Raw genomic sequence first — 24,715 nt, 5'->3', positions numbered from 1 at the left:
CAGAATCCTAGACTGGTAGAGTTGGAAGAGACCTCCACGGTCATCGGCTCCAACCCCCTGCTCAATGCAGGATCACTAAATCATCTCAGACAGATGTGTATCCAGCCTTTGTTTGAAGACTTCCATTGAAGTAGAACTCCCCACCTCCCGTGGTAACCTGTTCCACTCATTGATCCCCCTCACTGTCTAATATCTAATCTGTGTCTCCTCCCTTTCAGTTTCATCCCATTGCTTCTAGTCTTTCCTTGTGCAGATGAGAATAGGGCAGATCCCTCTGCACTGTGACAGCCCTTCAGATATTTGTAGACCACTATTAAGTCTCCTCACAGCCTTCTCTTCTGCAAGCTAAACCTTCCCAGATCCTTTAACCGTTCCTCATAGGACATGATTTGCAGACCGCTCACCATCTTGGTAACTCTTCTCTGAACTTGCTCCAGTTTGTCTCTGTCTTTTTTAAAGTGGGGTGCCCAGAACTGGACCCAGTATTCCAGATGAGGTCTGACTAAGGAAGAGTAGAGGGGGATAATGACCTCACGTGATCTAGACTCTATGCTTCTCTTAATACATCTCAGAATTGTGTTTGCCTTTTTGGCTGCTGCATCACACTGTTGACTCATGTTCAGTCTATGATCCATTAGTATACCCAAGTCTTTTTCACATGTGCTGCTGCTTGGCCCAATTCCTCCTATTCTGTGTGTGGTTTTTTCATGTTTCTTGCCCAGATGTAGGACTTTGCATTTCTCCTTGTTAAATACCCTTCTATTAGTCGCTGCCCACCATTCAAGCTTTTCTGGATCTTTTTGAATCCTCTCTCTCTCTCTCTTCCCTAGTGTTAGCTATCCCTCCTAGCTTTGTGTCATTGGCAAATTGGATCAGTTTCCCATCAATTCCCTCCTCCAGATCATTTATAAAAAGGTTTGAAGGGTGTGAATACTTTTAACCAATTCCATTTTTATTGTTTTAATCCAGAATGAAAAATCAGAGGAGGCATCCACCAAATACGAGTAGCAGAACAGTTCTGCCTTGTTGAAATGGGTTTTTTGATGGAACTGGGAGGTTTCTGCCCGCCATGCTGTGATCAAGAAGCCTTTGAAATGCGTATTCTGCGCGGCATACAGTTACGTGCGGATACATTGTATCAACAAATAAATAAAAGGAAAAACGAGATTCTTTTACAAGCCGCCTCTGGATTTTTTCATTTCTGGACTGTTTGCCGTTGGACTCGCAGCGGACCTTGCTTTGGAAAGACTCTGGCTGCTTCCTGGTTTACTATTGGGGAGCGTGAGCACTTAACATCAGATTTCATATAAATATGGCCTAGATGATTCAAGTCTGTGACTACTTTTGCAACCAATTACATTTGCATGGCATTACTCCATAATGAAAAATCAAACAACTTTGCAAACAGTCTTAATTAGAAATCTCCTATAGTTTTGTGTATGCAGCTCCTATGCAGACCTATGTGTCATCTTGGTTACAGACTACAAATAAACCCCGGTGTAGTCTGATCCAGCAGCTATGAGTTACTCCCCTCCCTCTGTCCACAGACCAATGACTTGCAAGAATTATAGCTAGGCTTCTCTTCACCTGGGGCAAGAATTCAGTTTGCTGCCGTAGCCCTGTCCGAGGCGGAGTGGCTTCCTTGTGCCCCCCTCTGAACGTAGTACCCGGGGCACATGCCCTGCCCTGCCCACCGCCTTATTTACACCCCTGACAACAGAAGGCAGAGAAACTGGACTAACACACCACTACAGGATCAGACTACGCAGGGTCTGCTTGTAACCATGGAAACAAATAGGTCTGCATAGGGGCTGCATATACCAAATCACAGGATTTTTTTTCTTAACCCCTTCACACCCAGGGTGTCCATTTATGTTCCAAGCGTGCAGGGTTTGCACGGAGAGGGATTGGAAGCAGATTCCACTCCATACACAACTGACACCCGCAACAGCCACAATCAGCGTTTACACTGTCTGTTAACCCTTTGAATGACGCTGCAAATTCTGACAGCGGCATTTAAATGTCCCAACCAGTGTTTGGAGGTTCTGATTGCCCCCAACCCCGACTCCCTCCTGTTTGGATGCCATGGCAGCCTGGGTCCTTCTGAAGGACTTACTTGTGGCACCTTTTAAAGGGATTGTCCAGGATTAGAAAAACAAGTCTGCTTTCTTTAAATAGCACCACCTTTGTCTGAGGGGTTGTGATTGGTATTGCAGCTCCCCTCCATTGACATGAATGAAAGCTGAGCTGCAATACCAGACACAACCCCTAGGCAAGGGTAGCACTTTATCTGGAAGAAAACAGCCATGCCTTTCTAACCCTAGACAACTCCTTAAATATGTATGCTGCCTGTCAGAACTTGGTATAATGTAATACTATGGTATGTATGATATGTATACTGTATGATCGCAAGTTCAAGTCCCCTAGGGGGGCTAAAGAAAAAGAATGTAAAAATTAATTTAAAAAAAAGTTTTATTAGAAAAAATAAATGGTAATAAACATTCTAAAAAAATTTTTTCCCCACATCTCTAATAAAAAAAATAAATTTAAATCTAAAACACGTTTGGTATCACTGTGTCCCTAAAAGTCCGAACTATCAAAGTAATGCATTATCTATCCCGTATGGTGAACGTAGTCAGAAAAAAAGGAAAAAACAGTGCCAGAATTATACTTTTTTTGGTCGTCCCTTCCTCAAGTAAAAAAAAAAAAATAAAGAGATCAAAAGATCGTATCTATTCCAAAATGGTACCAATAGAAAACTACAAGACATCCCGCCAAAAAAGGAGCCCTCAAACTACTAGAATTGATAGGAAAATGAAAAAAAGGTTATGGCTTAGAAATTTTTGAAAGGTTTTCACTACCTTCTATGGTACATTAAACAGTACTTTTGAAAATACAACTTGTCCCACAAAAAAACATCACTGCTAAATAAAAATGGTTAGGATTTTTTGATAGTGGGGAGGAGAAACCAAAAATCAGGAAAAAAAATAAAAAGGTTAAATAAAAAAAAAATTAAAGGGTTACAATCTAGATTATTTGTAGGGTTGCTCCATTGCTTTTATCATTTTTTATGCACTGGAGCCATGATATAAAATAATGATTGTAAACGTATACACATCCTTTAACCCTTTCCAATCCACTGTCTGACCTCTGAAGACATTATGATTTAAGGTTGTACAGCTCTGATGTTGGAAGATGGCCGTCGGGGTTCTCTTACTGTATATTGCCAGCCTCTCTGCTGTCGGAGCCTATCTGTGTCACCTCATGCAGTACTGGCTTTAGCCAGCAGATAGAGCCGTTGTGTAACGGCAGAAAAAGAGTAAGCCCCATAGGAAAACCAGGATACAAATTGGATTGGAAAGGGTTAAGTGGACCGGAATATTCTGCTAAGGTCCTGTCAGCTCACAGGCTGTATGACTTCGTTATCTCAGGGCAGCGCCTGCTGGTTCACTGTGTGGATATTGTGGAAGATATTAGGTAAAACTAGTGAAGTCTTAGATGCCCAGTACATTTTTTTTTTTACTGCAGCTCTGGATGCGACTAGAGTATAAGACAAGATATAACTCCAAATAAATCTACATGTGATGGCAGTTTTTTACCCTCTTGTATTCAATATGAATAATAAAAGTATACTTTTTATCTCACCTTCGCCAGTCGCGCCCGTTTGATCAGGTCATTGAGTTTTCTAAGTGCTGCGTTCCGTGGAAGGCTCTGAATGTCCCTGAACAGATCCTGCTCTTCCGCCTCGAACAGTTTGCGGTTGTCAGGAATGAGAAGCGGGTGGGACCAGAAAGACCCGATGTAGACTCTGATCACCTCCGGAGTGTTGACAATCTTCCCTAAGGACCACATGAGGGCGCCGTAAACCCTCATCAACTGCTGGGTCTCTATCTGATCCGCCTTGTTGAGGACCACACGCATTTTGTCCTCGTGGTTCTTCAAGGCCTTGATGACTTCTGAGAACTCATCGGAAATATCCAGCTTGTGGGCGTCGAAGAGCAGAATGATGCGGTCCACTCTTTCGGCAAACCATTCCAAAACTGCGGCAAAATCATAACCTGGAACAACAAGCGTAAATGATACGGTTAGAATATACAAGATGGCGAAGGTCTGTAGAAGGTTGTACTGTTAGCTCTTAAAGGGATCCTCCACCCAAATTAAATCTGATTAAATGCAGTAGTATGGGACAGAGGTAAGTGTGGATGAGTATTTCTGATCCTCCTGCAGGTCACCTTACCTGATTGTCAACTTACCTTAAAGGGTCACCATATTTTGAGACAACTTGTGAAAATGTGATAGCCAATGTGATCGGCAGCAAAAGTGTAAATCACTTAATTTACCTAAAATGATATTTTTGTGCTCAGAAATCACTTTAAAGCGCCAGCCACTAGGGGTCTCCCTTCCTTCTAATTTGTTATTCACTACCTGTTGTCAAGTGAAAAGATGGATAACCGAAGTGGAGGGGGGAGGGGGGGTGACTCATGCTGCCCATAGACATCTATAGGAAGGTGGAAGAATGATTCACACAGACATGCTGCTAGAGAGCATAGCCTGCGGAGAGGAAAAAATCAGGATACAAGTCTGGCAAAAAATGGTGTTACGCCTCATACACACACTGCAGCCTATTCTGAAAGGTCAGAGGAAAGTGCAGGCAGGCTTCAAGAAGAGTTTTGAAAGAACACAATGTTACTTTCTGGAAACCATCAGCAAGCTGCTGTTGATGGTCCCGTTATTCCTTTTCTGTCCTGCTGTGAATGAGAGTTGGCTCCATTAGCTCATTAAAAGGGTTTTCCCCAATTAAAGAGAACTTGTCATGTCCTCCGATCAGCGGGGCCAACTGTATTACTTTGTAGCCACTGTCCTGCTGACTCCTTCACAGCTCTTCTTTTCTTGGTCCCCACCCCCACTCCTTGCATGACCACAGAATGAAGATAGAGCAGAGATACAAAGTCTGGCAAAGAAATTAATTTGAAGGGGCGGAGCTTCACTTTATTATATGTATAGAGTTGTGTACATAATACGTGTCCCCCTAATATGTTTGGAAGCCCCTACGGTTTGGGGCTCTTGCCAAGGCTGCACACTGTGGGTTTCCTATGCAGCTGATCAGCAGGAATTAAGAATTTGATAACTTGAGTGTTTAGCTGGTCAAAAGCCAAATCGCTTCATTGTTTTTGTAGATTTTAATAAGAACAAAGATCTATAAACTTTACTCCTAAGAACAACAAAAAAGAACACAAAGTTCAGAAAAACCTAATTAAAAGATCTCCTACAGTATACGGCTGCAAAAAGGAAGCAAATCCTTTGGAATTCCCTGGAGTTTTGCATTGGTTACAAATAAAATGTAGCAGAATGGTTAACTAAACCCCAATCCTGGACGAACACAATGTAACCCCGATCCTGGACGAACACAATGTAACCCCGATCCTGGACAACACAATGTAACCCCGATACTGGACAACACAATGTAACTGATAACACAGACAGCTGTGCAGTTTATGGCGTTTGTTGAACATCTTCAATAACATCCACAGAGAGGGAAAGAAAAGAAACTGAATCTTCGTGCCAATGACTTCTCCAAGAACTAGTTGGCATAAGGGGTTTCCGTTAAGGAGATGAGATTGGAAGTGTGGAAATGCAGGTTTCACAGGTGCTTTACCCATTAAATAAAGGCACTCAAAGCCTGGTTATCGACAGATCGTTTTTTTCTGAAGAAAAGTTGGTCAGTGTGAACCAATCGTCTCTCGATGCAAGCAGCTTTCAGAAGATGTGTTATAGAGATGCATTAGGCTGGAAAAGACTCTGGATGCTAAAGACCTGGTTATACATCAATGCACTGCTAGGGCTCATTCCCACGGGCACATGCAATTTCGGTCCATGAAAAACTGGCCGATTTCACTGTGTATGTTGCATGTGTTTCTGTTGTGTATATCAGCTTTTTACATCTGTGTGCCATCCATGTCATCTGTTTTTCATGCATGCACAATAAGAAACCAGAAAAAACAAAAACACACAAACACACGCCCAATTGATGTCACTTCTTTTCCACTGTCTCTAGGCAACATGCATAAAAAACGCAATGCACAGTCGCATTTCCTGCATTTAGTTAATGCTTCTATAGACTTTCAAGGAGGATTCTGGTCCATGACCAGATATAGCAATGCTGCAATGTTTTTTTTATGTAGACCGCCGTTGTCCCTAAAACATGTACGTGTGAATAGTGCATCTTACTTTAATGGGTCCATGGGTTACAAACACTGACAGGATAGGAAAATCATCCATGTGAATGGGGTCTTAATGTAATTATCCAGAGACGGAGAAATTCAGGGGGGCCGCGCCGGAGGGAGCGTCAAGGTTTGGGGCCGCGGCGGAGGGAGCGTCAAGGTTTGGGGCCGCGGCGAAGGGAGCGTCAAGGTTTGGGGCCGCGGCGGAGGTAGCGTCAAGCTTTGGGGCCGTGGCGGAGGGAGCGTCAAGGTTTGGGGCCGCGGCGGAGGGAGCGTCATGATCTAGGGTTACTTTACATCTCAAGGCCCAAACATTGTGATTATTGAGTTAATTCTAAGGGTGATTTCACCTGATGCGAGAGTCAGTAAAAAGCAGATTATGAAACCAATCATTTGCAGAGTTTGTATCTGACAGAATTGGTTTCAGATCTTTCAGTGAAAAGTGATTATTATAAAAGAGGAAAAAAAGAACCCTTTTTCTCAGAATGTTATTAATCAGCCCGTTCTGGGCAGGTTTAGTCATTTGCTGCCGATACCAGAAGCCGTATTGTTGCGAGCGCGGTTTATTTGTGTCTGGGCTTCCAGCATTAGTGCGGTGATTGCCCACAGGGGATCCGGGGGTGGATGTGATCATGGGGCTCATCACTTCCTCAGGTGACTTAGAATTCCAGCTAGCTTTGTTCCTCGGATAGGAAGTGTGAATAATGGGATTTTCAAGGTGTTTTCCACACCCGGCCATATTCTGGCTAGGAGTCCCGTGAGCTGCCAACTAATTACAGTGGAAGGTCATCAGAAAGAGCGGAAGGTTAACACCAACCTGCTACAAGAGCGATACAGTATCATCATAGTTACAGTGGATGTGACACGTCTGCACCCGGTTATAGGGCCAGGTTGGGGTCATGTTAAAAAAATCTGATAAAGATGAATCATTTCAGATTTAGGCTGCCTGTCCACGGGCGCTGCGGCATCCCGCCGCAGAGCTGCCACCCGGGAGCAGGAGCCTGCAGACGGATCTCTGCCGTCAGCCTGACAGGTGGGCTGACTGTGGAGGATCACGGCAATTCGCGGCATGCTGCGAATTGCCGGCCGCGAGCGGAGAATCGCATTGATTCTCTGCTCGTGGACACGGGGCCGGCGCTTTCCATAGCAACACTATGGAAAGCTTGCATTGCATTCCCCACGGCCGGATTATCGCCACAGGGAACGCAATGCAAAAACGCCCGTGGACAGGAGGCCTTATTTCCATCGTCCATGCGACCCGTTATCTGGACAATTCCATCAGAAAACAAACCGAAATCTCTCAGGGTCAAAAAACAACAAAACTAAAATAATGTGGTTGCGTAAGTGTTCACACCCTCTTATATTTGGGGATGGGGTTGTGTTTAGAATTAGCCAATCACATGTAACCTCCTGATAAATAGTAGCCTGCACTCTGCTGCCATTACTTCTGGATCCCCCATTCGGCTTTTCCAGGAGGATTTCCTGACATTTTCTTAGTTGGTCGGTAAGGATCTTACAGAACATCAAAGGGGTCTGATTGTTGGAAGGTGTCAGTCAGGAGAAGGGGAGCAGAACATGTCCAAGGCATTACATGTACCATGGAGGACAGAGAAGACATCAGGAAGAAGTGGGTTACATTTGGCACAACAGTGTCATTACCAAGAACTGGACGTCCCTCACAAAGTAAGAAAAGACCAGAAAAAAATTGGTCCAGGAGGCTGCCAACAGGGGCAGTATAGGAGACATTAAAGGAGCTGCAGGAATTTCTGTACAAAGGGGGCAGTATTATAGTAGTTATATTCTTGTACATAGGGGGCAGTATTATAGTAGTTATATTCTTGTACATAGGGAGCAGTATTATAGTAGTTATATTCTTGTACATAGGGGGCAGTATTATAGTAGTTATATTCTTGTACATAGGGGGCAGTATTATAGTAGTTATATTCTTGTACATAGGAGGCAGTATTATAGTAGTTATATTCTTGTACATAGGGGGCAGTATTATAGTAGTTATATTCTTGTACATAGGAGGCAGTATTATAGTAGTTATATTCTTGTACATAGGGGGCAGTATTATAGCAGTTATATCCTTGTACATAGGGGGCAGTATTATAGTAGTTATATTCTTGTATATAGGGGACAGTATTATAGTAGTTATATTCTTGTACATAGGGGACAGTATTATAGTAGTTATATTCTTGTACATAGGGGGCAGTATTATAGTAGTTATATTCTTGTACATAGGGGCAGTATTATAGTAGCTATATTCTTGTACATAGGAGGCAGTATTACAGTAGTTATATTCTTGTACATAGGAGCAGTATTATAGTAGTTATATTCTTGTACATAGGGGGCAGTATTATAGTAGTTATATTCTTGTACATAGGGGGCAGTATTATAGTAGTTATATTCTTGTACATAGGAGGCAGTATTATAGTAGTTATATTCTTGTACATAGGGGGCAGTATTATAGTAGTTATATTCTTGTACATAGGAGGCAGTATTATAGTAGTTATATTCTTGTACATAGGGGGCAGTATTATAGCAGTTATATCCTTGTACATAGGGGGCAGTATTATAGTAGTTATATTCTTGTATATAGGGGACAGTATTATAGTAGTTATATTCTTGTACATAGGGGACAGTATTATAGTAGTTATATTCTTGTACATAGGGGGCAGTATTATAGTAGTTATATTCTTGTACATAGGGGGCAGTATTATAGTAGTTATATTCTTGTACATAGGGGGCAGTATTATAGTAGTTATATTCTTGTACATAGGGGGCAGTATTATAGGAGTTATATCCTTGTACATAGGGGGCAGTATTATAGTAGTTATATTCTTGTATATAGGGAGCAGTATTATAGTAGTTATATTCTTGTACATAGGGGCAGTATTATAGTAGTTATATTCTTGTACATAGGGGGCAGTATTATAGTAGTTATATTCTTGTACATAGGGGACAGTATTATAGTAGTTATATTCTTGTACATAGGGTGCAGTATTATAGTAGTTATATTCTTGTACATTGGGGGCAGTATTATGGTAGTTATATTCTTGTACATTGGGGGCAGTATTATGGTAGTTATATTCTTGTACATAGGGGGCAGTATTATAGTAGTTATATTCTTGTACATAGGGGACAGTATAATAGTAGTTATATTCTTGTACATAGGGGACAGTATTATAGTAGTTATATTCTTGTACATAGGGGAGCAGTATTATAGTAGATATATTCTTGTACATAGGGGCAGTATTATAGTAGTTATATTCTTGTACATAGGGGGCAGTATTATAGTAGTTATATTCTTGTACATAGGGGCAGTATTATAGTAGTTATATTCTTGTACATAGGGGACAGTATTATAGTAGTTATATTCTTGTACATAGGGGACAGTATTATAGTAGTTATATTCTTGTACATAGGGGACAGTATTATAGTAGTTATATTCTTGTACATAGGGGAGCAGTATTATAGTAGATATATTCTTGTACATAGGGGCAGTATTATAGTAGTTATATTCTTGTACATAGGGGGCAGTATTATAGTAGTTATATACTTGTACATAGGGGGCAGTATTATAGTAGTTATATGCTTGTACATAGGGGGCAGTATTATAGTAGTTATATTCTTGTATATAGGGAGCAGTATTATAGTAGTTATATTCTTGTATATAGGGAGCAGTATTATAGTAGTTATATTCCTGTACATAGGAGGCAGTATTATAGTAGTTATATTCTTGTACATAGGGGGCAGTATTATAGTAGTTATATTCTTGTACATTTGAGCAGTATTATAGTAGTCATATTCCTGTACATAGGAGGCAGTATTATAGTAGTTAGATTCTTGTACACAGGGGCAGTATTATAGTAGTTATATTCTTGTATATAGGGGGCAGTATTATAGTAGTTATATTCTTGTACATAGGGGGCAGTATTATAGTAGTTATATTCTTGTACATTGGAGCAGTGTTATAGTAGTTATATTCTTGTACATAGGGGGCAGTATTATAGTAGTTATATTCCTGTACATAGGAGGCAGTATTATAGTAGTTATATTCTTGTACATAGCGGGCAGTATTATAGTAGTTATATTCTTTTACACAGGGGCAGTATTATAGTAGTTATATACTTGTACATAGGGGCAGTATTATAGTAGTTATATTCTTGTATATAGGGGGCAGTATTATAGTAGTTATATTCTTGTACATAGGGGGCAGTATTATAGTAGTTATATTCTTGTACATAGGAGGCAGTATTATAGTAGTTATATTCTTGTACATAGCGGGCAGTATTATAGTAGTTATATTCTTTTACACAGGGGCAGTATTATAGTAGTTATATACTTGTACATAGGGGCAGTATTATAGTAGTTATATTCTTGTATATAGGGGGCAGTATTATAGTAGTTATATTCTTGTACATAGGGGCAGTATTATAGTAGTTATATTCTTGTACATAGGGGACAGTATTATAGTAGTTATATTCTTGTACATAGGGAGCAGTATTATAGTAGTTATATTCTTGTACATAAGGAGCAGTATTATAGTAGTTATATTCTAGTACATAGGGGGCAGTATTATAGTAGTTTTATGCTTGTACATAGGGGGCAGTATTATAGTAGTTATATTCTTGTACATAGGGGGCAGTATTATAGTAGTTATATTCTTGTACATAGGGGGAAGTATTATAGTTGTTACATGCTTGTACATAGGGGCAGTATTATAGTAGTTATATTCTTGTATATAGGAGCAGTAATATAGTAGTTATATTCTTGTACATAGGGGGCAGTATTATAGCAGTTATATTCTTGTACATAGGGGGCAGTATTATAGTAGTTATATTCTTGTACATAGGGATCAGTATTATAGTAGTTTTATTCTTGTACATAGGGAGCAGTATTATAGTAGTTATATTCTTGTACATAGGGAGCAGTATTATAGTAGTTATATTCTTGTACATAGGCGGCAGTATTATAGTTGTTACATGCTTGTACATAGGGGGCAGTATTATAGTAGTTTTATGCTTGTACATAGGCGGCAGTATTATAGTTGTTACATGCTTGTACATAGGGGGCAGTATTATAGTAGTTTTATGCTTGTATATAGGAGGCATCTGCAGTATTTATTTTAGATTTATATTGCTGGTTAGGTGGTTTAGGTTATGCAGTCCTCTAGGTTATGATTTAGCTGTATAAACTCAGGCCTCCTTTCCTCTATTACATCAGATCGGAGGTAATGGAATCCCACTGCTATTATAACAATAGGACGCGCAGCAGGATTATCACCCTCACACTCTCACTGTTCCGCCAGCACTGGGCCCCTTTGCCATACAATGTACAAGTCACTGGACACAACTTCCTCTCCGGCAGCACTCGCCTCCTGCTGCACTGTGTTCTCACTCAATTAACCCCACTCCGGGGAACCAGAACAGAGTTCGATACATCACATTTATCACATTTAGGAAGTGTGTTCTGCAGTAAATGATATCCTATGTGGAGCGGCCACCGTTCCCAAGAAGGCGTATCAATGCTTTGCAAGCACGCTTCTCACATGAATGACCCTTGCTAGAGATTCTGGAACAAATTCCTGGAAAATACGTGAAAACTGCATGAACAGGGTGACATATTTATCACTATTGCTGAGGACATTCTATGCTTGGATCCTATCAAATATGGAATTATTCGGTTGGTGTTGTTAGTAAAATAGGAAAAAGAAAGGTCAGTTCTAGTTCAGACCATTTTTCTAACAGGAACTCAAGTTTTTTTTTAACCTCATGTAAAAGGTATTGTGACCACAGAGAGCCGCCACGGCGATTAGTTGTGGGTTCAGATCTCAATGGCCTGACAAACTTTTGGTTTAGTTGGAAGAAGGTTCGGCCGCTGCTCATTTCTTCTGCTCGTTATCTGGCAGCCTATCTAGTCTTGTCAGCACTGCATCTAGCTCCTGCTCACTGTCTGTACTTAGTCCAGCGACAGAGGAAGAAGTCTCCAAATTGCTCTTCTCTGCTCGCCCCACCACCTGCACTAGCGACCCTCTCCCCTCACACCTCCTCCGCTCCCTCTCCCCAGTGGTCATCTGCCATCTCACCACTATATTCCACCTCTCTCTGACCTCTGGCATCTTTCCCTCTTCTTTCAAACACGCTATCATATCCCCACTGCTAAAGAAGCAGACTCTGGATGCGACTGATGCTGCCAACTACCGACCCATCTCTAATCTCCCCTTCATCTCCAAACTACTAGAATGCCTGGTTTACTCCCGCCTTGTAAGCCATCTATCAGAGCACTCTCTCCTAGACCCCCTACAGTCTGGTTTCTGACCTAAACACTCGACAAACTGCCCTTACAAGGGTATTCAACAACCTCCGGACAGCCAAATTGAGGAGCGATTACTCCCTACTGATCCTCCTCGACCTCTCCGCAGCATTTGACACTGTTGACCACAAACTCCTCCTCAATATGCTTCGCTCCATCGGCCTAAAGGACACTGCCCTCACCTGGTTCTGCTCCTACCTATCTGACCGCTCTTTCAGCATCTCCTTTGCTGGCTCTACCTCTCCTCTTCTTCCCCTTGCTGTTGAGGTCCCCCAGGGCTCTGTCCTCGGCCCCCTCCTTTTCTCTATCTACACAGCCCCTATTGGACAAACCATCAGGAGATTTGACCTCCAATACCACCTGTACGCTGACGACACCCAGCTATACACCTCTGCCCGTGACATCTCTGCACCTTTACTCCAAAACATCACCGACTGTCTGTCCGTTGTCTCTAACACTGTGTCCTCTCTCTACCTAAAACTAAACGTCTCTAAAACTGACTTACTGGTGTTTCCACCCTCCACTAACCGACCTCCTCCTGACATCTCCATCTCAGTGTGTGGCGCCACCATAACTCCTAGACAACACGCCCGCTGCCTTGGGGTCATATTCGACTCTGATCTATCATTTACCCCCTACATCCAATCTCTGGCCCGAACATGTCAGCTGCACCTCAAGAACATCACAAGAATCCGCTCTTTCCTCACTGTAGACACGCTAAAAATGCTTACTGTTGCCCTCATCCACTCTCAGCAACGAGTTGCAATAATCGAGCCGATCGGCCTCCCCTGCACCAGACTCTACCCCCTCCAATCCATCCTGAATGTGGCAGCCAGGCTCATCTTTCTGTCCAGCCGCTACTCAGACGCCATTCATCCATAAAGTCCTCCACAGCGCAGCGCCCCCCTATATCGCCTCCCTCATCTCAGTCCATCACCCAGCCCGGGCTCTCCGCTCTGCTAATGAAACCAGACTGAGCGCCCCTTTAATTGGAACTTCTCGTTCCCGCCTCCAAGAATTCTCCAGAGCAGCACTGGTCCTCTGGAACGCACTACCAAAGGCTACCCGAGCAATCCAGGACTCGCAGAACTTCAGGCATGCTCTAAAAACGCACCTCTTCAGGGAGGCATACCACATTCCCTAAACAAACCCCTCTGTACTCCACCTGATAACATGCTCCCTGACCTACTGACTGCAACCCCTGCTAGCTATCATAAACCGCCCCTGCAGTCATAACGATCCTGCCAAATATCTGACCATTGTCTATGTGTATAGCATCCCTCACTCTCCACCCCCTTTACCTTCTGTATCCCCCCATTACTTGTAGTATGTAAGCTCGTTGGAGCAGGACCCTCACCCCTATTGTTTCCATCAACTGATTACTATGTAATTGTGGTTCTGTAATTTTTGTCTTTCTGTATCCCCCGTCTATGTAAGCGCTGCGGAATATGTTGGCGCTATACAAGTTTATTATTATTATTATTATTATTATTATTATACCGTAGCGCCAGTAAAGGTAGCTTACAATACTGCAGGATTTTCCATCATCACTTCCAAAAGCACTAGGATTCGCTTTATTTAGGAGAATGTGTGGCTCCTGGGAAGTGATGCTCCAGAAATCCCGCAGCACCAGGTCGCTGGGTTCAAATCTGCATGGAGCTTGCTTGCTCTCCCCATGGTTGCATTGGGTTTCCCGCACACTCCAAGAAGATACTGATAGGTGAAACTGGCCCATGTGTCAATGTGTTTGAGATTGCACATATTTGCATTGCGGAATCCGCGGTCGGCGTCTGCACCGCAAATTCGCAGCAAATACAGTCCATAGCATGTTATGGGAAATAGATTCTTCCTTCACACTTGCAGAAACCAACTGCGGTGTTTTAGGCTGGTGAAGAAAAAAAAAAAAAAAGACATGTCCATCTCCTTCAGCCTATTACCCCTAATGTTGATCCAGAGGAAGGCAGAAAACCCCAATGAGGTAAAAGCCAATTTTGTTCATTTTAGAGGAAAAATTATTCCTTCCCGACTCCAATTTGGCAATCAGAATAATCCCCGGATCACCGACCCTTCTGAAGTAATCAGTAACTATAACATGTACTATTCTAACGCTGAAGAATGGCGTCCAGGCCCCTCTTAAATTCTTTTACCGAATTCACCATCACCACATCATCAGGCACAGTGTTACACAGTCTCACTGCTCTTACAGTTAAGAACCCCCTTCTATATGTGTAAAAACCTTCTTTTGTCTAGATGTAGAGAGTGTGCTCTTGCTACAGTCACAGTCCTGGGTATAATAGATGATGGGAGAGAGAGATCTCTGTACTGACCCTTGATATATCTATACATAGTTATTAGAGCGCCCCCTTGTTACAGTCCTGGGTATAAGAGATGATGGGAGAGATCTCTGTACTGACCCCTGATATATTATACATAGTTATTAGAGCGCCCCTGTTACAGTCCTGGGTATAAATAGATGATGGAGAGATCTCTGTACTGAACCCTGATATAGTTATACATAATTATTGGCGCTCCCCTTGTTACAGTCCTGGGTGTAATAGATGATGGAAGAGAGAGAGATCTCTGTACTGACCCCTGATATATCTGTACATAGTTATTAGAGCGCCCCCCTGTTATAGTCCTGGGTATAATAGATGATGGAGAGATCTCTGTACTGATCCCTAATATATCTATACATAGTTATTAGAGCGCCCCCTTGTTACAGCCTTGGGTATAATAGATGATGGGAGAGATCTCTGTACTGACCCCTGATATAGTTATACATAGTTATTAGAGAACCCCCTTGTTACAGTCTTCGGTATAATAGATGATGTGAGAGAGAGATCTCTGTACTGACCCCTGATATAGTTATACATAGTTATTAGAGCACCCCCTTGTTACAGTTCTAGGTATAATAGATGATGGGGGAGATCTCTGTACTGTCCCCTGCTATATCTATGCATAGTTATTAGAGCGCCCCCTTGTTACAGTCCTTGGTATAATAGATGAGTGGAGAGATCTCTGTACTGACCCTTGATATATCTATACATAGTTATTAGAGCGCCCCCTTGTTATAGTCCTGGGTATAATAGATGATGGGAGAGATCTCTGTACTGATCCCTAATATATCTATACATAGTTATTAGAGCGCCCCCTTGTTACAGCCTTGGGTATAATAGATGATGGGAGAGATCTCTGTACTGACCCCTGATATAGTTATACATAGTTATTAGAGCACCCCCTTGTTACAGTTCTAGGTATAATAGATGATGGGGGAGATCTCTGTACTGTCCCCTGCTATATCTATGCATAGTTATTAGAGCGCCCCCTTGTTACAGTCCTTGGTATAATAGATGAGTGGAGAGATCTCTATACTGACCCTTGATATATCTATACATAGTTATTAGAGCGCCCCCTTGTTACAGTCCTGGGTATAATAGATGATGGGAGAGATCTCTGTACTGACTGCCCGATATATCTATACATAGTTATTAGAGCGCCCTCTTGTTACAGTCCTCGGTATAATAGATGATGGGAGAGATCTCTGTACTGTCCCCTGCTATAGCTATGCATAGTTATTTGAGGCACCCAATGATCCCATTTGCCTTGGCAGCAGCTGCCTGACACTGGTTGCTTCAGTTAAGCTTACAAAATCCCCAAGTCCTTCTCCATGTCAGTGTTCCCCAGTGGTTTCCCATTTAGTGTGTATTGGTGACATGTATTTCCTGCTCATGTGCAGAAACTCACATTTATCAGTGTTAAAACTCATTTACACTCTTCTGCCCCCAGTTTAACCAGATCCATTTGTACCCATACACTGTCCTTTGGTGTTACTTTCTTTACATAGTTTTGTATCATCTGCAAATATTGATAATTTACTGTGCTATTCCTCTACCTGATCAATAATAAATATATTGAAAAGAATCAGGCCCAATACCACCTCCTGTGGTACCCCACCAGTAATGGTGACCCCAATACTGACCCCTGTGGTACCCCACTAGTAATGGTTACCCCACCAGTAATGGTGTCCCCCAATACTGACCCCTGTGGTACCCTACTAGTAATGGGCACCCCCCCAATACTGCCCCGTTTCACCCCCCCCCCCTAGTAATGGTGACCCCCAATACTGACCTCTGTGGTACCCTACCAGTAACAGTGACCCCTCCAATACTTCCCCCTGTGGTTCCCAGTAGTAACAGTGACCCAATGAGAGTGTGTACAATTTATAAACCCCCTCTGCTTCCTATTGCTGACCATTTACTTTCCCACTTACACACATTCGCACCAGCATTCACATTTTATATACCAACCTATTATGGGGCACAGTATCAAACGCTTTGGAAAAATCCAGATACACAAGATCCAGTGACTCCCCGGTGTGGTCTAGAACTTACCTCCTCATAGAAGCTGACCAGGTTGCTTCGACAGCAGCGATCTCTCATAAACCCGTGCTGATACAGAGTTATACGGCTATTCTCCTAGAGGTCCTCCAGGATGGCATCTCTTAGAAACCCTTCAAACATTTTCCCCCAATAGAAGTCAGACTTACCGGCCTGTAGTTTCCAGGTTCCCTTTTTGACCTCTTTTTGAGTAGCAGCACCACATTGGCTACGCATTAATCCAGTGGAACGGAGACAGTTGTTTTTTATATCTAAGGAGTCTATAGTGACTGTGTCTATCACATTACTTAATTCCCTTAAAACCTGGGGGTTTATGCCATCGGGACCTGGCTATTTGTTGGTCTAAGGCCATTTTCACACAGCAGAGAAAAATCGCTCCAGATATGCGCGCACAAATATGAACCCCGTTCCTTTGGATCGTGTCATATACATGAACAACTTTTTCCCCGCATCGCGGTGCGGGGAAAAAAAACAACGCAGCATGCACCATCTTTGGGCATTCCCTTGTAATGCCTTGCCAATTGCTTTCAATGCGGCCACAAAAACATTGCACGGCCTGTGAGGTGCAAGGAAGCGAGAGGTTTCCCATTGAGAACAATAGGAAACACTTGCTGATGTTTTAAGCCACGTCAGAGGATCGCCACTTCCCTGAAGTGATGCGAGGTGTTTTTGACACAAAAACGTCTCACATCCATGGGGAAGTCGCACATTTCCAAGCCCAATACCGGTCTGACTTTTGTGGCCCGGTATCACACTCGCGCATGTGAAATTAGCCTAAACTAGCTCTGCACTTCTTCCTGGGTTAGACTGGTGAGATTTAATAGAGAGTTTACTTTATCATTCTGCATTTCACCTGACACTACGAATACACTGGCAAAACAACTATTTAACAGATTTGCTTGGTCCTCATCATCCTTTACTATTTGTCCCTCATTTTTAAAGGGTTAACACTTGCCTTTTTTAATCTTTTTGCTGGTTTTCAGCATGCAGGGATTTATTTTTTTGTGGTCTGGAGGAAGAGAGAGGGGGGGGGGGGGGGTGCCAATACTTGTCAAAGAATTTGTGCACAGTATGGAGCAAGGGTTTTGTTGTGAAGAAGTGTGTATGAATGGATAGAGAAGTTAGGAGGAAGATAACACAAGTGTCAGCCATGAAGAAGGAGCTAGACGCTCATCCACGTCCGATGAAACATTCAGCATGCACAACTGCACATGAACTGATTTCTTTGATCAGTTTGAAGTGTTAAAGCATCCTCCCTGTTGTCCTGATCTCGCCCCATCGGACTCTCACCTGTGTGATCCCCTGAAAGTAGCCCTAAGAGGACGAAGATTCCCGTCTGATGAGGAGGTGCAGACAGCGGTGCATTCGTGGCGCGCAGCTCAGCCTAAAACACTTTTTAATGAGGGAATATGAAAGCTAGTTGACAGATGGACAAAGTGTAATGAAAAGCAGGGAGATTAGGTCGAAAAATAACGTATTTGTCTTTTCTGAAAGTTAATTAAAATAAACTCTACAGCCAGAGGGCAGATGATTTTTTGACTCCCCCTCGTACATTGCTGCAGAAGATGTTGGCACTATATAAGCAAGACAAGCAGATAAGTCCCATTACGTAGAATTGTCCTTTAAGAGAACTCAGAGCGAGTCCCACCATGAAGCTCTCTAAAATGCAACTTTGGATTATATAAGGGGTGTAACTCTACATAATTCTGATCATTCCTATGGGAGGGACACCTGTCTGGCCTCACATCTAAGGAATTTCTGTGGACTTGACCCACTGCTTTGGGTAGATGAAGACTTCCCCAAAGACTTGGTATATGGTGGAAGTTGAAGTACTGTTTGACATAGTTGCAACCGATCTTGTCATTTTTATGGGATTGAACACTATCAAAGAAGTGGCCATCGTTGGCGTGTCCTAATTTCATTTATGAAAAGCGGACACATTTTATTCTGCATGCTGCGGTCTGTACCTTAAGTTCAGCATGCAATCCGTTTGTCTCGACTACAAAAATAAAAAAACAGCAGACCCTTTTTTTCCCCCTAGGGTTTCTTAGCATCGATCCATGATAAATGGAGCACATACAGAGGTCATCCATGTGAGCTCCACTTTTTTTCTGCACACCCAGTGGGCGAACAACTGTGGTTTGAGAAATCAGAGCAGAATAGGACATACTGCAATTTTTTTTCCCATAGACCATTGCTGTGTGTCAAAAACCTGCCTGAATAGCCGCGCTGACTGTATTGGGTCTGTGTGTTGTGACTGGCACACATGGACCAGAACTGCGTAAACCCTTACCATGCAGGGATCTTAGTAGTGGGACCATACGACTCCACTAGCCATGTATCCCTACTAGCTTTACATACATGTATCCCAGGCTAGGCCAGTGCCAGATGACGGCTTGCACAGTACGAGCCACACGTATGTTGGGTACCTACATGCTGTGATTGAAGTCACACGGCAGTAGATGTAAACGGGTAAATCTGCTCTATGGACTTCATTTCTATCATCTTGGAAAGTTGCAGATCTGTGTTTTATTATGTGTATAAAGGTGACTTCAAAAGTAGTGAAATGTATCTAAATGTATCTAAACAGATTTGTAGCACATTGCTGGCTGTTATTCTGCGTTAGTTTGTTACATTCGCGGGTCAGTATTCCAGTAATGGTTGTGTGTTCTAGAGGTTGGCTAAGGACAATCCAGAGACAAAAAGCTACAGAACCCCGAGGATAAAACCCTTCAGCCGACCCGGTGGTGACCGCTCCACAAGTGGGACGGTGGAATTGGCATTTCCTTCCTACTTACTTTCACGACAATAATAGCAGCTGGGCTTCCTGATTCTCCTCTACATTCGCGTTTGTTATTCCAGGTATCGGGGGGATTCGTCTATGGTGCTACCCCAGAATAAGGTCAATGACCCTAAGGGCCGGCTCTACTTGTGAGTGTAGTTCACAGACCTTCAGCTGCACTTTATGCTTACAGGGTGCCAGGAAGCTGAGATATGGGGGCTGTATGCAGGGTCTTCACACTGTATAGCAGCTTTGAAGCAACCCTCCGGTTTCAGGGCAAAATTCTATCCTGGGACGGAGGGTGGAGAGGGACCAAGATGACCGCCACCATCTTTGGGCTATCTAATCACACATAGTGCATCAATGTTACGATTACTAATGTACTATACCTGCTCTGTGATTGGCAAGCACTACTCATGTGATCAGCACTGGCCAATCACAAAGCAGGTCGTAGTCTAGTTAGAAAATGGTGTTGGCCACCTTGACTGCCTGAAAACAGCAGTTGGAACAGAAAGATGGCGGTGAAGATGATCTACCACTAATATATCACCTGCACCCTCTGGGCAAGGGACAGAACGATGTCATGAAGCTGGAGGGTTACTTTAAAGGAAATCCATAAATCAGAAAATAAATAATGTAAAAACCTGATTTATATAATAGGTTGAGTTTTCGTGTTCTGTAGAGAAAACGTGACAGGTGACATCACAGCCAAAATTACAGATGACACCTATCTATACATAACACAGGATCCAGCATTCACAAAAGCTGAGGTCACAGCTCACCTCTTCCCCCTCCCTGCACAGGTGACAGACCATGCCCACAACACTCTCCCATAGAAGCCAATTGATCCCCGCTTGTCCTTTGTGTTAATCGCAACGGAGGTTGCAGTAAAACTATGGCAAAGGCAGGCCCCCACTATAGTTATGGACAAACAATGGAATTTAAAAAAAAAACAAAAAAAAAAACTGACCCCTCCTTGAAATTAGGGAAATTTAGGTATTCGGGCTTCTTCACACAAGCAATTTTGCGCATGCAAAAATCGCTTGCGCAAATTAATGACAATCGATTCCAGCGGTCTCCATAAAGGCACACTAAGCAGCACTAAAGGGGTCCACGAGCCTCTGTGACACTTCTATACTGTATGTAATGGATGTGATGTATGTAAAGGAGTAGACAGAAGTTATACGTCACACGTGTGCGTTACGGCGTCCATGTAAAACGCACTGCGGCCCTTCTACATTGGAGCGAATGCTCAGCAGCGGTTACTGTGAATGTTACTAAGAGCAGTTAGGAGAATTAATTCTTCATGCAGGACGAAGCCGGATAAGTCTTTATTTTAGTGCGAAAGCTCTTGTGCGTTCCAATACCTCCGTAAAGGCATCTGCGCAGACCGCTATAACCACTCGCCTTTCGTGCTGGATGAGAGAATAAAACACACAAGAGAAAAACAGATGAAGCGTGCAAAGTGCAAACACGGACCCCCGAACCACCCTGGGAAGATCACACGACGTTTGGGGACTCCAGCGCTGGGTCCGTCCGCACCTTATATAGAAAGCAGGACGCATGGGTGAAGACTGCATGGGGATGGAACCAGGACAGAACATGGCGGCACCACGGGAAGGATAGGCACGACAGAAACTTCCTTGGTCTCATGTTCCTTCCGTCCTGGACAGTTATTTTTGCTGGATAGAAAAATGCAGAGGATGGCGCCATCCTGCTCAGCGTAAAAGACGGACCGGGACGGAAGTTACGGGAGACGGTTCAGTCCTGGCACCAGGCAGTTTTCTGAGTAACCAGTCCTGGAGTAACAGCCCGCAGGGTGAAGAGGGCCTGAGCCTTCGACAATCTTTATTGGCCATATATAGGTCTATGGAGGCTACAAACCAGAAGAGAAGCCATGACACCGTTGACCCCAATGGTCTATAGCCGGCCCATCAATGCGCTCTTCTTGCCTTCACAGTAATGCGATACACAACGAAGGCTCAGAAAGGCAGCTGGCCACAAGTGGGGGTGGGGGGGTGGGTGGACACTATGACAGGAAAGTAAACTTTTTGGGGGGGAATTTTCTTTCCCTAATGGGTTCCCAATTTTGGCAGAAGCAAAAATAAAGCCGGAGACCTTCTTCACATGGTGGATTTTGCCACAGATCTGATGAAAAATCTGTATGGCGTCCTCTCCGATTCTGCATCAATCTGCGCCCACAAGGCTCCATTTGTAAGGTAAGTCGTCCGGTCGTTATACACTGCGGATTTATTTAAGTCCGTGTGATGTGGCTCGGCTCGCGTTGATTTCAATGAGATCTGCACTTACAGTTACAAGCGCCGGCCACTACACAGAGGTCGGCGCCGAGACTTCCGCTCAGACCCTTGTGCATTTGTGGCGCTGTCAATGGGTGTACAATCATCTGATCGTTCGGGGTCCCGAGCGACACAACCCAGCCAATCAACTATTAGGTCACCAATAGAATTCTCCATTGAAAACCCCTGTAAAGTGACCCTCCAATCCAGAGACTCGACAGGGTAGATCATCTGTAGTCGGCCTTCTCTGCCACCCCTCCAGGTTTGGGCCCCATTTTCAGCTGTCCAAGATGGCCAACACAATCTTTAGACTAACTACTCACCCACCCATAAGAGTATTGGTAGTGTTAGAATGCCAACGCATTATACCTGATCTCCAATTGGCCAGCACTGCTCACATGATCAGCACTGGCCAATCACAGAGTTAGAAAATGGAGGCAGCCATCTTGGCTGCCCGAAAATGGGACCCCGCCGAGGCAGGATGAAGAAACGGTAGAAAACATCAACCATTGGCATTCTACCCCTTCTGGTTTCGGTTTCAACACCGATCAAACATTTTACAGGAGTAGAATGGAGATGTTGCAACACATCAGAAAATCTGTCTAATGGGGGGCAGCTGTCTAATTTGAAGACCCCCAGTATGAACGGCATGTAAAATATTAAAGCCACCCTCTAGTCCTGGAGAAAAAAAGATGGCCGCACCGCTTCTCCGACTACCTGATGCACTGGCATGCATTGGTAGTCTAAGACAGTACATGCTGCTCTGATTGGCCAGCGCTGCTCACAAGAACAGCACTGGCCAATCAGAGCAGAGTGTTATTTTGGACTACCGGTGTGCACTATGCATCAGTTAGTCGGAGAAGCAGTGCGGCCATCTTGGTTTTTCCAGGACCAGAGAGTAGCTTTAAAGTATGGACCGTGCACAACCCCTTTAAAGGGAATGTATAAAGTGTCTGTAGTTTATAGACGACCCTTTAATTACAGGTTTGCCTTAAATTAATGCACCCATTTTAGGACTCTGTGATTCTAGGAGTAATGCCATCACATTATAACCGCCCCGTCAGTAGGGGGCACTATACTACGCCATCACTTAGCCTTTACACACCGCGTGTGGGCTCAGCAGGAGCGAGGACTTCAGAAGTGGCGACCCGGTTACACCACGGTGCGGCTGGAGAAAGAAAAACACAGCTGATGGAGCTCATCCATAATTTATCATGTTCCAATTCCCCTTCTAGCACCGGGAGGAGCGAGGGCACCGACACCCAGCGGAAAGTTACAGACTGCTGCCAAGGCACCAAGGGCCCAATCCAGAGAAAACAGAGGCCCGGCCAGATACTGCGAGCTCAGAAGGGAAAGATCAAGAACCTTGTACTGGCGTTCCGAAGAAGAGTATTTCACCATGGATCCAGAATTCTGCTCTAGTCACATCCAAAGCTGCATTCAAAATTCTGCTGGTGTCACGTTCTCTTTGGCTGCACGACCCGGATCTGATGACTCCCTAGTGTAGCTGCAGCCTCTGGAGAAAGTGTGTGTATACACAACTACCACGATGCAATGCAGCGGGGTGACCTATGAATGTTTATTTGCTTGATGGTTAGGGTACCTTCACACACAAGCTGTGCAAAATCTGAAAGTGGGCGGAGTTAAGCTTCGCGGAATTTGAAGCTTTTTTGATGCAGAAGTTGTATAGGCGATGGCGTTTTTACGTGCAGAGTTTCCTGATTCTGAGGTCACAGCGGCCAACTATTAAACATCCACAAATGCGGGTTTTTAAGCAGAATCAGAGCGTTTCCCCAGCGGAAAAGCTGCAAAAAGCGCAATTTCTCTATTTGCAGACTTTGGTGCCGCTTCTATGTTTCCCACTGATCTTTATGGTAAAGATGTGCGCAATTTCTGCAATACACGGCGCAGCCTTTGTCAGATTTGTTGCAACAACAATTCCGCGACGTGCGAAGATTTGTAAAATCTCATTCACTAAGGCCGCCTGCACACGGGCGGAAATCCCGCGGCGGTATTTCCCGCGGGATTTCTGCCACTGAAAGTTTGCATAGGAGTGCATTACAATACGCACTCATATGCAGTCGGCCGCGATTTGGCCGCGCGAAATGTCGTGCGGCAAACAAACCGCGGCATGTCCTATTTTTGTGCGGGGCACGCACTCACCCAGCCGCCGGCTCCGGTCTGCGCCGCAGCCGGCACATGAAAGAGCCGGGGCCGCCAGGCGCGGGTGAGTACGCGCTCGTCCCTGCAGGCTCTCGGGTCAGGTCCCGTGGCGAGAATTCTCGCTGTCGGATCTGACCCGCTCGTCTGCAGGCGGCCTTACCTTGTGCAAAACCAACCTACCTACCTACCTGCTCCCGGTCATCGAAACGGGCAATTAAGTCAGTTAGTTTAATAGGGGTCAGTGTTGTGGGCAAATGCAGGAAAATGGTAACCGCTGCGTAATATTTTGCATAATCGAAATGAGCGCAAAATACGTCTATGTGAACGAAGCCGCTGAATTCAATGGATTCTATTTACGGTGTATTGTGCGCACCAACACGCTCATGTGACACGGGCCTGAATACCGCAAAGGGCCTTCTGCAGAGCCCGGTAATTGGGCGACAGGGTTTGCCTCACAATCGGGACGTGTAAAAGTGCAACCAACCAACCAGCACTGACCGATTGGCTTGTTAGGCTGCCTTCATATCTGTGGCGGGG

The 24,715-nt window shown here is 43.9% G+C and overlaps 1 protein-coding gene across 2 annotated transcripts in view; it reads right to left on the bottom strand.

The window, feature by feature from the left end:
- Nucleotides 1-24,715, bottom strand: part of EHD3 (EH domain containing 3) — a 98,578-nt gene that overhangs the window by 8,460 nt on the left and 65,403 nt on the right. For both annotated transcript variants that reach the window (XM_066595124.1, XM_066595123.1), the window contains one exon: nt 3,646-4,058. In XM_066595124.1, coding sequence (XP_066451221.1) covers nt 3,646-4,058 — 413 coding nt within the window. The remainder of the gene's footprint in view (nt 1-3,645; nt 4,059-24,715) is intronic.

This window comes from Eleutherodactylus coqui, chromosome 3 (genome assembly GCF_035609145.1).
Source record: "Eleutherodactylus coqui strain aEleCoq1 chromosome 3, aEleCoq1.hap1, whole genome shotgun sequence".
NCBI lineage: Eukaryota > Metazoa > Chordata > Amphibia > Anura > Eleutherodactylidae > Eleutherodactylus > Eleutherodactylus coqui.
This window is presented reverse-complemented; position numbering and strand designations above follow the sequence as displayed.